General features: G+C 22.8%; 1 protein-coding gene across 4 annotated transcripts in view; it reads right to left on the minus strand.

Annotated features, from left to right (window-relative positions):
- LOC112601750 (sodium-coupled monocarboxylate transporter 2) overlaps positions 1-17,426 on the minus strand; it is a 30,541-nt gene extending 13,115 nt beyond the window's left edge. For 2 of the 4 annotated variants that reach the window (XM_025349540.1, XM_025349548.1), the window contains exons 1-10: positions 8,104-8,302; positions 7,324-7,457; positions 6,863-7,051; positions 3,891-4,045; positions 3,680-3,820; positions 3,369-3,587; positions 3,169-3,287; positions 2,840-2,994; positions 1,721-1,977; positions 1,373-1,473 (exon numbers count right to left, since the gene is read on the minus strand). In XM_025349540.1, the coding sequence (XP_025205325.1) occupies positions 1,373-1,473; positions 1,721-1,977; positions 2,840-2,994; positions 3,169-3,287; positions 3,369-3,587; positions 3,680-3,820; positions 3,891-4,045; positions 6,863-7,051; positions 7,324-7,457; positions 8,104-8,302 (1,669 nt within the window). Of the gene's footprint in view, positions 1-1,372; positions 1,474-1,720; positions 1,978-2,839; positions 2,995-3,168; positions 3,288-3,368; positions 3,588-3,679; positions 3,821-3,890; positions 4,046-6,862; positions 7,052-7,323; positions 7,458-8,103; positions 8,320-9,839; positions 10,049-16,773 lie in introns of those variants that run through there. The other 2 variants (XM_025349532.1, XM_025349523.1) reach the window with 2 other exon arrangements.

Genomic DNA, 17,426 nt, shown 5'->3' on the forward strand with positions numbered 1-17,426 from the left:
TATGATATATTATATTATATTTACAAATAACGAGTAAAATCATAACTAAATTTTTTATCACAAGCCAATATACATATTATACTAACATTTTCCATTTTTTAGATACTTCAGTAAAATTTTCGGTATCTCAATTTGAAGAATTAGAATATTAGCTTATACGTAAAAAACTATTTTTAAGAAAAAAAACTTCCAAGATTATATTAAGCTCAACATTTTTAAACAGATTAAAGTAGAGATATATCATTAAATCTTAGAAATCTAAGAATAACTACTGAAATATATATATATAGTACTTATTGAGGTAGATATACAAAGTATCACTATAAAATCACTTCATACCTTACACTTTTAAAAAATTCCTTGCTCCTGTTTCTACTCAGATAATTGTTATTATTATAATACTCAATAATATTCAAATTATAAGAATCAAAATAAAAAAGTATTTAAAAAAAACATTTTGGTTTTTATTTAAATAGAATTCTATAATATATAGCAAAGTAATAAAAATTATTAGATATGTAAGTTTATTGTACTTTATAAATAAATAGAAAACACGATTATTTACACAAATTAGAACACGCCGCTATTCTATCCATACAAATTATAGCAGAAAATAAACCCAATCTCTAAAAATTCTTTGTATCTAATACATAAACGTAAGTATCATAATTTTAAAATTATTAATTTAAAATTTTTATTGATTAAATAAAAAAAGTGCATGATAGGAATTTAGTAAGTGTCTGTTGGAGGCATGTACTATCTTATTATTATTGATACAGGCATGAAGGTATAAAACTATTTTTTTTCTGTTTTTATTTTAACTATAAATATTTATATTATGTGATTCAATAATGTCACAAATTAAATTTCAGAAGTGTTAAATATTTATCTTCTAAATATTTAATTTAAACATAGAATACAACCTAAATGCAGTTTAAGATAAATTAATTATTTTAATGTGAAGCTATATTTCTTCCTGATTCTCGTTGATACCGACTATGTTACCATAAATATAATAAGTAAATAGGTAAGGCGAATTCATTTAATGGGCTTGATATTTTGTATCAGGTTATTATAATTATGTCATAAGTCAAAATAATTATCAGTTTTAGATTTTTAATATAAAAATTTGTTTCAGATCTAATTTTAATGGTTTTATAAACAAGAAAATGATATACACAACAATCAAGCAAACACATTTGATAATATTATAAAATGGCTTAATATCTGATTTGCATTAAATTAATGAGTTAAGTATAATGATAAAGTAAACACGAACACCAATGGTATGGTATATGAAATGTGTAATCGCCAATAAATTGTACATTTCAATTGATCTGAATGTAATTATTGGTATCTGTTTTATTTTTACCTGTCACGTAGCTGACTATGACACCAATGAAGACTGTTACAAATGTGCCCAATAACGAGTAGTACATATATGTTATCGAATACAACATTGTCAGTATATCGCTGCAAAATAAAATGCATAACAATTTAAAATATAAACATATCAGAAGAATTATTACCATCACTATTATATTATTTATAAGCATTATATAAAACGAGTATTTTAGTATGTAATGTTTTTTCAACGTTCGATAATCAAATCAAACAGACTATCTTAAGAATGTTATGAAGCGTCGCACATGTTCTTCACTTAAATAACTAATTGAGATTGATAAATTTAACATAATTTATATACTACAATTATGCATACTTTTTAGAGGACGATTTGACTCCAGGCGACGATAGGACACTAGAAACGGCCATGTCGTCGTGGGTTTTGTTGATAAAGCTCATTTTGTATTGACTATACTGTACATCAAATATCGGCTCAATATGAGGCGAGAACGTCGTATTCGTACATCCTTCAGTGGATACTGGTAGATAATCAGGTACTTTGGCAATAGACAACGATCCAAGTACAATAAATAGGGTCATTAAGTGACTTGATATCATACCGGCAGCAGCACCCTATTTAAATAAAAAATAAAAATAAATATTAAATTAAAAACTATTAAAATATATACGTATAAACATTATGAATAATTATACTAAATTGTGTATGATTAAAATATTTTTGGAGATAATTCTAAATTAAATATTCCATAGTTCATTAATACCAATTTTATTTAAAAATGTACTTTCAATTTGATTAACTTTTATTAGAACTAATATAATATTTTATTGAATTATCTATTAATTTATTGCTAATAAAATAAAAACAATTATTACATAAATAAACTATCTAAAATCTCAAAGTCAGTAATGAATACATAAATTATTGCTTAATCCATTTTATTATTATACTCAATCAAAAATTGAATCAGTCAGATGTTTTATATTTTTAAACACTTATAAGCTATACCTAACCTATAAATGTAAATTAAGCTATAAAGTCAAATGCAGTTTTAAATTTTTATACGTAGCGAAATTGTCACTTAAATATAATGATTATTGTTAAGGTATATTATCATTATTATAAATAGTATAAACTATAATATATATAGGTATACTTACGTAATTTAAAAATATATTATTATAATAGTGAACCACAATATTGGTGGTCATTGGGTTTATTAAAAAAATAAAATGTTATGTGGAATATTTTTACATTCTTAAATTTCTCCATTTTAATAAGTGCGTATTGTTAATTTAAATTTCCTATCTATTTTGATGTAATTATACGTCATATAGTTAAAATATTTTAGGTATTATATTTATGCAAGAATTATAACTTATATTGGTATGATAAATAATAAATTCAAAATAAATAAGAATTTTTTTTTATGAATATATAGATATACGGAATCAATAAAATTACTCATGTACTTACTTTCCAATTTGTTGATGGGAAAAACATAGCTAAAACAAAAACTCCTAAAAGAGGTCCACTAGTTGCAGACGTCATAAGCTGAGAAGCATCAATAACACCCGAGGATTGTGCGACAATAAATGCAATACCCATAACTATAAAACCACTAATTACACCTAAAAATAAATAAATATTATTAGCTATGTATACAATTTTTTTTTTCAAACAACACTAATTATTTAAATTTTATAACATTATAAAATAATTTGTGAAATGTTTTTATTGAAACACATAGCAGTTCATTATCAAATAATTTGAAGATTATATTGGTTCATTGTGTTTAGACTTACTTATGCTTTTAATGCATATTAGTTGGTTTTTTTCACTAGCACTTTTGAATATGGGTATTTGAGAAACAAAATCTTCCCAAGCAACAGTGGAGATTGAATTTAAATTTGACACTAATATACTGTAATTTAGAATATTTTACGTTATAGAACATAAAGGAAAATATATGATAGTAATAATAAGACAAATTAAAGTGATTTACCTAAGTCCACTGTTGAATAAACTGGCCAATACGAGTCCCATGAAACCCGGCAAAAAGTAAAATTTATCTTCAATGTAAAAAGGTATGATTTCGTCGATCTCCGATATGTATCCAAGTGCTCGAGGATCACAATCAGCGTACACCGTAAATATTACCATACCAACAATCCATGATAGACTGAAGAGGAATATCATCAACGGTATGGTCAGCCACAAAGCCCTAGGCAAACGTTACGAATTTGGAAAAATGCCCTAATCAACATAAATATACGGCTGCCATTTTGAATATAAAAACGGTTCGCAGTTAATTACTTTTCAACTTGTTTCTGAGAGTCCATACTGAAGTAGCGTTGAACGAAATTTTGTTGGCATCCGAACATTGAAAGCGACATGAACAGTTGACCTAGAGTGGCGGACACCGTTGACACGCGAATCGTAGGATCCATGTCAAAACTGAAATTATAAAATGCTAATTGTTAAAGGCTAGTCTTATATGGATCTAGATTATAGATTCTACACATACTTGAAAAAGTCCAGCCTGTTCCTTTCCTTGCTCACTTCGAATACATTCAATGGACCTTTGGCTATAAAGAAACCGTGTACGATGATTACTATGCTGCAACCAATCATCACTAAACTCTGAACGGCATCTGCAAGGATAGCTGATCTCAAACCTCCCTGAAATAACGATTACAGAGTTAGAAATATTAACAAAATACAGGTATTGTAAAACAATGTTTTTTTTTAAAATTATTATTTGAATGGTTTGTCTGGACTATGATGTAACGACAATTTCATAATAATAGAGTACCTTTGACATTTCAAAAAATAAAATTAATGTAGAAAAAAAATGATTTTATACTAATTTTGAAACCACATATAGTATTTATTTGTTTAAAAATATAATGGGTAAAAAAAAAAAAATGACAGTACATAGCTTTAATTTTTATTAAATATTATTGTTTATTACATTAAATAAATACGTGTTTCACGAAGACCATAATATAGTTTAAATTATTAAGTAATAGTCATTAGATAAAATAGATACTAATAACCTTTATCACTATAGTAATTAAGAAATACAAGATATTGCATAATACGAATAACATAGTGATATGGTTTAAATCTTACTTAAATATATATTTATAGATCTAAAAGATTGCAAGCCAAAATTTTTTCTAAATTTAATTGTTAAAAAGTATTTTTTATTGTCGATTAAGTATGCCCTTACTATGTATCAAAATGCAAGTAATTACATTTTGCGGTAACTATGATATTACTTTTAGTTATTCATTAAAACCAAGTTATTAATTTATTATTTGTTTTAAAGGAATTCAATTAAACATATATGTATATTGTATACTTTCTTTGAAAACTTTTAAAAAAAAGGTTCGAAATTATTTTCTACATACAGAATAAATATCTACGAATAAATGTGTAGAGTAAAATTTGTAATTAGTGTAATTAATTTGCTTTCTAAATGTTACTATAATCTTAAGTTTGAGAATATGTGATGTAACATTAACATAGATTTGTAGCTATTAATATTTAAACTATAATAACGCTTAATGTTTATAAAGAAATCATAATTGATTAGATAGCTAATATATTTTATAAACAATATATTAGTATTAATTTTAGTGCATAATTGCACAAAATTAACCACATAATCAAAATATCTAATTAATAACAATTATTACAAACCTATAATGTTAAATGTTAAATTTCAAAATTACCTACGTTTTCTAATAAAATAAATTTAATACCCGTACAAAGTGTAGTAGTTATTTCGATTTATAACGATTGATTTTATTCATTTTGTGAATAAGTAATGAAATGAATAAAATTATTTTCAAAAATAAAGTATACATTTGATTTTTAATTGAATTACATTTATTTATTGAAATCCCGTTAATAGTTACACTAATGTTTTATAGCAATGCAATGAGTCACACAATATTTTATTTTAAACAAAGTACAGATATATAATTTAATTAATTAACTTTTTTTTTTATATTAAGTAAAAGAAATATACAACTATCAAAATTTTGCACAACAAGTATTAATAATATAGATGGTTTACATATCGTGAATGAGGCGCGATATAGGAGGGCTCCCAATGAAGCTACCTACTTAAGAGAATTTTTTTAAAGAGAAAATAGTTTTTAATGGAGAAGGTTTCTGATCCATTTTCTTTTGAGTCTTTGTGGAGGATTGTCAGGGATTTAATTAATAAGTTATTAAATTGTATTTTTTTTTTTTTTTTATAGGAATTATTATTATTATTATTTATTTCAAGAACAATTTCTCATTAATAATTTAATGATTTTACAATTTGTTTTTACATATTATTATTTTTTTAAATATGGGATTTTGAAATAATTTTATTAATGATGTATTTGTTTTAGTGAAATCATATTATATACTTATACTATATTTTATTATTGTTTAATGATTCTTTAAGATATATATTTATATTAATATATTGAAATACGTATACGTTCATTTTCTAAAATGATGACCTTCTTACTTTTTACTTTTATATTTTAAATACTTAGTGACGTACAAAAATGAGGTACCTACAAACATAGTTTAAGTGAAAATAAAACAATGTTAAAAATTAATAAAGAAAAAAGTAAGTAATAGGTTTATTAAATGGTAATTCATTAGATCAATGTTTATCATTATTAATTTTCTTAGTAATAAAGATTATTATGAAAATAATCGATAAACCATAACATTTTTAAAATAAAGATTATGCATTTTGTAAACTATATTATAATATCATAGAAGTTTGTTTTTAATAAATTTTAAATTTAAATTATCTATAATTATTTTATAATTTATTATGGTTGAAATTTATAGTATATATGAAATGGAAAAATAAGTAGACTAATAATTTATTTTAATTACTCAGGTATATCTATAATTACCGATCATCATGTGCCCATCGTCTGTTAACTTATTTAAAAATACCATAATAAATACTGTTTACAATTATCTGTTTATCTGCGTCATAATAACACACCTACATCGTTTGCATATCAATATATCGAATAATAAAACAATACGTACAACAAATATTTAAGAGTACATAAGTTAAACTTCACGTATTACAAGAACTTTTAAACCAAATTTTGGTTGAATTGAAGATTTGATAACTGTAATGATTCACATAATATATTTTAATGCATATTATATTACATGTGTACATATTTATACATTTTTAAACAGCAATATACCTACTTATTATTTGAAAATTGAATATTGCAAGCGTTAAATTATTAACTAAAAATGAGTAAACAACTTGCGCTTTTAAATATTCCAAATCTCTTGTAGTTCTATTATTGTTAAATACGCTGATATACAAATGATGTACAATAATTTTACGTAAGGATTTTACCTTGAACGATGCGTAAACGATGAATTACACAAAAATTGATCGGTTTTGGTATTGTTATATAAAAATCAGTTATAGTAATAAAGTTATCTCACCAGTAATGTGAAAATGATGGCAATCGATGTAATTAAGATGATCGAAAACCAATATGGTAATCCCATCACAGTTTTTAAAGCGACGCATGGTGTGAAAACTGTCACGCCAAGGTTAAGTATACTTCTAATAAAATATGTAGCAGACGCAAGCCTTCTCACAAGTCTTGATTTGAATCGCATATCTAAGTACTATAAATAGACAAAAAAGAATTTGTTCTAAACTATATATTGACATGTACTATTAGAGTAAAAAAATAATTATTATAAGTATATAGTTTGATAAACAGGCATTTCAAGAAGTATGTAATTCGTATTTTATGATAGCAGTAAATACGTAAATAGTAAAACAGACCAAAATGTATTATGTAACAAATTAAATTCAGCTGTATTCGTAGCTGGTATCTAACTATCATTCAAATATTATATTTTATAATATAATATACATATTGTATAATACTTACTTGATAAACTGAAGTAATTCCGAGATTAAAATACACTGGTAGGAAAAAATATAAAACTAAAGGAAATGCTAGGGACATTCCGTATAAGGTTTCCCACATTCCACTTCCTCTGTAATAAAATTCAGATGGATACCCTGAAAAAATAAATCGTTTCAATTAAAATATATATTAGTTAGTAATAAATTAAAATTAACTAATTTATATAAACAATAATAGATTTTAAATATTAACGAGAGGTTGATAAAAAGGAAGGTACATATAATCAATTGTATTTTGTGAATAGCAGAGAAAATGAGTGAAATAATGTATTATATTATATATATTAAAAAAAAAAAAATTAGGTTGACTTATATTTTTAGTAAACTATTATCATGGCAATAAAATCATTAAATATCTTATAATATTATATAATGAACGACGATTAAATAAATGGTAGTTAACAAATGTAATATTATATGTAATGAATGTAAGAGTTTTTTTGTTATATTAAATAAATTTATATATTATATATAATACAATCAATACACAAATTAATATTTTTTTGAAACATAAGTATAAGAAAATTAAATTAAAGATTTTTTAGTAATTTTTTTAAAAAGCTAAAATTATAATTAATATTATTTACATACAGCACATACAGGTTTATTTTGCTGTACAATTTGAAATTGTATTTCTACTTTAACGATTAAATAACTAATACATAATATGAAGTTAAAAATACACTTTAAAATCTAATAAAACTTAAGACTAAATGTACTTATGAACGTTAAACATATTTACCAAGGAAGACTTTGACACCCAGAAATCCACGTGCAATGGATAGGAGCATCGCTCCCATTGAAACCGACCCTTTCGATGCAAACACATAATCCGCTTTCGTCTGTTCTTTGGGACCGGATATTTTACTATAAATTAATACTGCAAATGACAACCCAATCAGCAGTAGAAAAACTGCATAATCGAAAATAATACTTTGCATGGTTTATTATAATATCTCTGGAAAATAAAATATATTTACACATATTTATTAATAGTTATAACTTATAATAATGATATTAAAAACTATAAAACAAAATTATGTGTTGTAATAAAATATGTGCGATTTATTAAGTTTTTAATGTTTTCATACGTAATTTATTTTGAAAAATGAATGGTATGAATAACCATAATAAGCATACAACTATACCTAGCTAATAATAAACTATGTTGTACTTATATTTCAAAAAGATGTTACAGATTAGTCGCATTGCATATCAATAAATATATAATTGTGGTAAATTGAGTAAGAAAATGTAAGTACTATAAGAGCTTAATAAATATAAATTTTTATACTTTTTCAAAAAATAAATAATATGTTTAGTGATTAAAGTATTCTATTGTACAAATAATGCAATATTAAATATTTTAATAAGTATATTATACATCTAGTCATATACGTGTAGGTTTAAAAGTAATATATGTAAAGTGAGTATATATCTATAGCACTTAATATCATTTTAAAATTAGTTCTTAAGTACTGGAGTGTGATCAAAGATTTCTTAGTGTAAATTATACGTATTAAACTTTATATTATTTATTTATGTAAAATATATATTATATTTTATAAATATTGACATAATATATACCTACAGACTACAGACATACAGTATATTAATATTAAGTTGAAACGTTTATTTTTTCAATAAAACAAACACTTCTTTTACTCAAACTTCAATAAAATTTTATTTTGATTAATATATCATATTATATTATATAGGTATATAAGTTCCACATATTCTTATTAACCTTGGAATAAATTACATCTAGACTAGAAAGATAATAAATTATAAATTTGTCAAGTAATCAAATGTTTTAGATTTAAAAATAAATTGACGATAAAATTAGCTTTAGATAGACAATAATTTAAATTTTTTTGGATTTATTTATTTAATTAACTAAAGATAAATAGTATTATTAAAAAAAAATAATACCATTAAATATTAAAAAAGAGTTCACGAGGTACCGCATTTATATGTATCTATAACCCTTACACCAGAGATTCCCAACTAGGGTGCGTGAAATTATTTGAAATATATTTTTTTAAATGTAATATGTGTATAGAGCATTATAGTATGTACCTACCACCTTACTAATTTTATTTATACTTATGCAATGATAAATAGAACTGAAGTAGTCTATAGGATTTAGGGTGCCTCCAGATTTTTAAAAAATGACTAAGGTTGCCGTGAGTCAAAAAAGTTTGGGAATATCTGCCTTACAACTAAAAAAATAAACAAATGCAATTTAACAAAAGATAATGTAACTTTGTCAGATTGTTTCATGTTTATTTTATATGAAATAATATTTTTAATTATTATTTATTACAATAGTTAATTGAAATATTTGAATAAATTCCAAATTAAGTCATCAGTATTTATTAATATACACCAGACTCGTATATTATATTATATATTATAAAAGGAATACGTTTATATGGGGTGTGGGAATAGGCTTAAATGTCTGAGTTATCTACTTACTGATAACTTTTTCTCGAAGGAAGTATTTTCTTATGAAATTTTATATCCAATATAATGCTGATACGTTAAAAATCAGTTATTATGTTTTATTACAAACTGAGGTTTTTCTGAAACTCAAAATGTGATAAATGATAATCTATCATGATTATCTGGAAAAGTGAAGAATGTTGTTCGCTGTTTACCTTGAAATCAGGTGTGATCTTTTTTATCTATATTATTTTGTAATATATAAAAATAAAATTAAACATTTGAAAAACAAATAAATAATTAAAAAAATAAAATTATTTTTTTTTTAATCATCTTGTTTTCTATATTATTTCCTCTTTACTATGATTTTTTGGGAATATGTAGTACGCAGTACATAATATTCCGGAATAATTCATTTAAATTTAAAAATGAATTTAATTTAAAAGAAAAGTGTTTCTTAGATTAATTTAATTTTCAATAAAATAATATGTTCTTTGTGTTCAAAATCCAAATCAAATTTCACTATTATTTTTTATATAACTAAATTAAAAGTCTATACATTACTACAGAAATTTTGATAATTATCATGACCCACGATAATTTTGAAGAGTTATTATTATATTTATAGCAGGTATTACGTATTAACTAATTACTGAACACTATTATAAATTAATTAGGCCAGTCTGGGAATAAAAGTGAAGTGTATACGTTATATACATATATATAATTGTATAAATATAAAATTAACGTTAAGTGTAGGTCATATTATTATTAAATTATTCTTAGTTTTACATAGATTTTTTTTTAAACATAATGCTATAGCCTAGGCTATAATTATATGTAATTTATCTATAATTGGAAAGAAAAATATCAGATAAATCAAAAATAATCTAAAAAAATTTGTATAATATATATAATAACTGTTATATAATTCGTAATTTATACTCTTACTAACTTTTATTTTTTTGATATATCTAAGGCATTTAGATAGGTAAATAACTATTATAATATCAAATGTAAAATGTTACTACTACGCATACTTTAATGACAAACAAAAGAATCATCTCTCTTAGAACCTCTTTATGTAAAGCACACCTTTCTTAAAATTAATAATACCCAATTGGAAACTACTGCCATAAATCAAAAAAAAAATAAAATAAAACGACCGTAATACAGCATTTTAGGATCATATTATATTAAGTCCAAATAATATAAATTGCATCCAAAATTTTCTTTTGCGATTTGCATTTCTACATCTACGACTATAGTACGAAATTTTCAACATTTTATTGGTTATAAGTATTTTAGTTCGGTGTGCATATAAAATTTTTGATAAAAAATTTTTTTTTCTTTATGTCATTTAAAATGTTATGTTATAATATAGTGTTAATTCTGTTTTATTTTGTAGGTACATAAATTTTATTTAACTATAAAAAAAAATACAAATTTGCATCGACGATCAAAAATTTTGATAGTACCTATGTAACATAAAAAATAAAATTTTACAATGAAATTGTGATAAGAAACGTATAAGTATTTTGTTAAAAAAAGAGAAAAAAATGTTTTGTAAAACATAATTTATTCAATATTTAATTAAAAAATAGAGATAATGATGTATTTAATTATTAAATAAACAACATTTTGTAATAATCTTAGTATAATAAATTAATTTTTAATTTTATAAATTTAAAAAGGTTTTAAATTTTCTTAATTGGTTTTCCTATTTGCTTCTTTTCAGAAATTTAATTTGTATTTATAAAATATTTATAATATTTTACCGAATTATTATCAATAGGTTTGTTTATCAATTATATTGATTGTTTATTAAAAAAAGGTAAAACTTATTATATGCGGATGACATAAACATTTTTGTATAATTGACTCTTGTTGATGGTCAATATTTACAGCAAATGAATTAAATTTTTTTAGTCATTAAGTTACTAACATAAGGTTAATATTTAACTTAAATAAGTGTCAAATAATTTCTTCTATATATATATATCCTCCTCCCATTGTTTACTCTTATTTTCTAAATAATATTCAACTCCAACGTATTTTCTTTTCAAAATATCATCTTTGCCTTAAACGTGTTAAAAATAGATTTTTAGTTTATGCTTTTTTAATTATGAATACTTTGGTTATCCTTTTAAAACTACTTGGTCACAAAGTTTTAATAATGACCAATGGTTCATAATTTTTATTTAAATGAGTATTTAGGGGCTCCAGATCTTCTCAAAAGTTTGTTTTTTAAAGAGTTAGATAAGCCTTCCTTTTTATTATACCCAAAACCAGATTCTTTTCTCTCACTACCCTGCACGGGTATAACCACTCCCTTCATTGCATTCTTAGAATGTATACTTACTGATAGCTGTATTTTTAATATGTTTTTAACATTACTATTAGATTTAAAACGTATTTATTTTTTTTTTTGGAATTATATTTAAGTTGACACATTTAAAAAATAATAAATTAAGTAGATTAACAGAAGGAGATATTAAAATTAAAGTAATATATTTTAATGATAATAATTATATGTAATGAATACTTATTTTAAATTAAACATTTTACGTATTGTTGCATAACATAAATTTAAAAGGAATGTATATCATAAGAACAATTAATAATAAAATTAAGAATAATAATAAACATAGGTTAAGTAAAATTATTTAGCTAATTTTTAAGAACAATGATTAAAATAATATGCAGATAGCTATTAAAAATTTTAAAGCACATTTATCACGCTAATATAGTATTAAAGCTTTAAAATTAAAATAAAACATTATTTCTCAAATAATGTTTAGTTAAAATATTGAAAATGACGAGAAAATAAAATGAATCCATAGACCATTTTAAATCATTTTTAGTTTTGATATTATGTATAAAATATATTGTGTTTAAATTTGTATATTATTATGCATTATTTATCTCTACATAATAAAATAAAATATATTTTATAGTTAGACACTCTTTGTTTTTCTTTAAGTAATCCTATTTGTATAGCATTATATTTATATTTATGTCCTCGATTACAATTTTAAATATATTATAACCATAATTTAGTTATTTTAATTTACATAAATAGCTGATTATAATTTAGTGAATATATCAACAAAACATTAAAAAACAATAATATCACCGAAGTTAAGTGTAAAATACATGTATATATTATAATTTATAATAAGTAGTATAGTATAATTTGAAAATTTAATATTTTTAAATATTTATTTATTTTAAAATAGATTTATTATTGCTATGATTAAACAATCTTAATAGTAATTAATAAACAAAACGATTTATTATATTCTTAAAAACTATCTTTAAGTAAGCCAATTAATTAGATATGCGTATGTGTTAATGGTTCACTAAAAAAATAGTATACTACTGCGATTAAAATATTGATGCTAATTTTTAAGCTATTTGAAACAATATATGACCTTGAATAATAAAATGACAATAAAACTAATACACTTATTTCAAAATGTAGTATGCAATATGCATAGTCATATTACACATTATAATCATTAGTTAAAAATATCTGGAGCTAGAATGACAGTAATTAATGATCTTATTTTTAATTTTCAAAAGTAATGAGCATTTCAGTGTTAATTTTATGTTTATCTCATTGTTTTAATATTTGTAAAACATGAAACAAAAGTGTATAACTTGCGACTATTAGTCTTTTAAACGGTACTAATATTATAATATGTTGTTAACTAACAGTATATTAAATACTTCGATTTAGAAACTCTATTTGTATGTATATTTTTTTATACAATTTATGAATTTAAAGAACAAGAAAAAAAGTATAGAAAATATTACCAGGCTGATCAGTTTTTTAAAACAGATTTAATACTAAAACATTTTTTGGAGGATAATAAAAGTGTTTTACTATATTAAAATGTAAAAATAAATTTTTAATCAATACACAAATATCGCTCGTTATAACCAATCCTGGACAATAAACACATGCATAATAAAATAATTCCGGTGTTAAATAGACTAAAAGAAATTCATACAAAAATTGTAATCAATTTAACTGTGTATAAATAATTGAAGTAACTATAAAAGTATATGTAACACTAGTGATTTGATATAACTTACACAATACATACATACATACATATTATATACCATAAGTTAAATTGTAAACGCAATAAATAATGAAGAAATAATCTGGAGGATATCTAACGTATGTTATATATATATATATATATATATGTGTCTGTGTGTTTATTGATACTATTTAATTTTAGTGGCTTTGGTCATATTATTATTATTATTGTTACGATTTATTGCCATACAGTAATATTAATGTATATAATATATAATATTTAAAAGGGATTTTTTGTAAAACAAGTTTTTTTTTTTTATTTATGTATAATATTATAATATTGTTATAGAATATAATAGCAATAGTTTTCAATGTTTTCATTGATAAAAAAAAAGAAATCATTTATTCAAAATTATATACAGATTAATAAATAATTTGAATAAATGTTTAATTACATAAACATAATTTGTAAATTTATTTAACTAATAAAATAAAATAAATTTTTATAAATAAAAACGTGAAAATTTAAGAATATCTACAAATTAAAATATAATATTATAAACCATTAATCATTTACTTAATTTAAGGAAACATAGTACATTAATAACTAATTAAGATGCATTTAATGACGGGTTTGATATTTTAATTGCAATCATATCATAAAATATGCTCATTTCAAATCAATTTTATTAATTGTATTATTTTGAATATACAAAAGAATATCTAAGAATATAGAAATATAAAAAATAGGAAATAATAACTAGGTGACAGCCACTTGTTTCTCTAAAGAAAAATTCTTACATAGGTTTTTTTAGAATGGTGATTTATATATTATATGTTAATTTAAATTAATGATTAATATCTTATGATTTATGAGGTATTTGAGAATTTTATATTTTAATCATAATAGAATAAAACAGAGTTATATTTGAATTAATTTTAAACTTATACAAATAGATAATGGTCATTATCTGGGAAATAATACATTTTACTGGAATGTAAACATCAAACGATTATAATAGTTTATTATTATTAATATGAATACTTATATTAATATGTAAGAATAAGTCTATTTTAAACTCTAAATTAAAATGTTGAAAATATAAATTGGTCATTTTATTAAACTAAAAGTGATTGCAAACATTCGATCAAGACCATTAACGTAGGTATATTATCATAAATTTCTTTATACTTTGTTTAAGGAAAATAATTAGTTAACTACTTTAAAGTTTTAATTACATAACTTCATCTAATAAGTTATTTCCTATTGAACATTTTTAAGCTCTGTGAATAATGATAAATGTATCAAGTGAATATAACTATGTTTAAAATGTATTAATCGTAAATAAAGTAATTAAGTAGATAAAGAATAAATGGTTAAATAAAAATATTACACAAAAGAAAACGGCATGAATATATCATGATTGTTGGTATGTTTAACACATTTTTAGTCCTTGATTTGTATTTTTAGAATGTTCTATAAAAGTCTATGAATAATTGTAACAGTCAATAAGTATTTTTATGACACAATGCTTAAAAAAAAAAAAAAAAAGACAAAAGGGAAAATATAGAACTGATGGGATTCCGTCATAGAATTAAGAATTAAATTTTAACTTAAGTTTGTTTTTGTAAAAAAAAAAAAATTGTAAATGGATAATAAAATACTTAAAACTAAAAAAAAAAAAACTATTAAATGATTACATAGGTTCTAGAACAATTTGGCAATATTCATAATATATAATTTATGTGTATTGTATACGTATATAGTTTTCTACTTTTTTTAAACTCAATAATATTTTAATCTATTTTACTTGTTTGAACTATACTTATTTATATTTTACCATTTTTAGATGATTAAAATCTTTAAATTTATTAAAAAATAGTCAGTTTTATTTTTTTAGTCATATTCATTGTTATAATTGGATATGCACTTTGCGTTTAAAGGATAAACACTTATGATTCTTAAGCTAGGTATCAAACAGATAATAATTATAAGTTTTATAAGTATTTTCTGTAAAAAAATCTAGTAATGAGTATATAATATAAATCATTTCACAACAAGGCGTGACACATCATTTTCATCAAAATTTAGCTCGAAAACATACTCGAAATCACACAAGTAATTTATCGAGTTCTTATTTGGAATCTTCGTCATATACTTTTAGTGACAATGGTTTAATTAAAATAGCTAACTAAAACATTTTTTTTTATTTATTATTATTATTATTAATCTATCTGTTCTATATTACACGCACACGACAAACGTAGATTTTGTAGAAGGGTATAATAACTGCATAATTACATAAAATCACATATGCGTATTGTGTATAGAATTCGAAAATCACCAAATTTCTGCTTAAACATGATTCTTAACTGTAATTTATTATTTTAAAAATAATTTGAATGTTTAAAACTCGAAATACTAGAATTGTTCTATTTACATATCAACGTTGAATAACTGAGGGTATCACATACTGCAAAGACGCGTTGTATAATTTTGCCAACAGGAAAAAGAAAAAAATGCCATGTGGCGCATTTAGAATTTTTTTTAAATTTCGAATGAAAAATAAACATATTTTATTTTTGTCAGCTCTACGGTTTTCTATTAAACTAAAATATAACCACGAGGGTTACCTAAAATATGAATGTCCTATTGTCTGGATAGCGTTGCTAGCCAGTAGTATACATACTATATTAATATATATGTACATTCGTCAATGTGAGACTACAACTGCTTACTATAGTATAATAGCGATTGACGAATCGATTTACAAAATAAAAACAATAACCTTCGACCGATTAACTGTAACTATGATAATAAATTATTATTGTTAATATTTCTATTAGAAAAACGTACGTTCAGTATACACATTAAGATATGCTCTTATAATTTATGTATAATAGTATATATAGTACCTTTCAGTGTTGACAAACAAATAAAAAAAGCCACACAACAAATGACAACGGCTGATACTGGATGATCAAGCCATTTTCATGGTTTGATCGGAGACAAAAGCGACAATTATTGTTCGGACGAAAGATTCTGCCATTTTTAAATATCGTACCTATATTATAATAATATTATCGTGTATATCGTATTATACTGTTGGTGTTAACGAAATTCGCGAGATTACGCGCGATCCGGTCTTCTGCAGCGTAATAAAATATATTATCACAGATAATGGGTCTAACCGTCCGATCGTTATTTAAATGTATTAAGTACTGTTTATGTCGCGTTTCCTCGTCGTCGAAAAATAGTGACTACAGAAACAATGATTCTTATTACTAAAAAAAAAACGTAAAATGAAACGAATCGGGATCGCGGCACGGAAGTCGGACGAGTAGGTAACTGTGTACTGTTTAATATTTTATGATACGAAGTAGCAACTGAAGAAAAACAAACGATAGCGAATTGTTATATACGAATATAATAATAATTATTATTATTATTGTGAACGATATAATATTATTATGACAATTAGTGGCACGAGTACGCAACGAGATATTAACGTCAAACAGCACAACTCACGAGTCGAACCGCATGTGAACTGAACGATTGGTTGACAGAC

This window comes from Melanaphis sacchari, unplaced genomic scaffold, assembly GCF_002803265.2.
Source record: "Melanaphis sacchari strain LSU unplaced genomic scaffold, SCAv2.0 Contig0_pilon_pilon, whole genome shotgun sequence".
Lineage (NCBI taxonomy): Eukaryota > Metazoa > Arthropoda > Insecta > Hemiptera > Aphididae > Melanaphis > Melanaphis sacchari.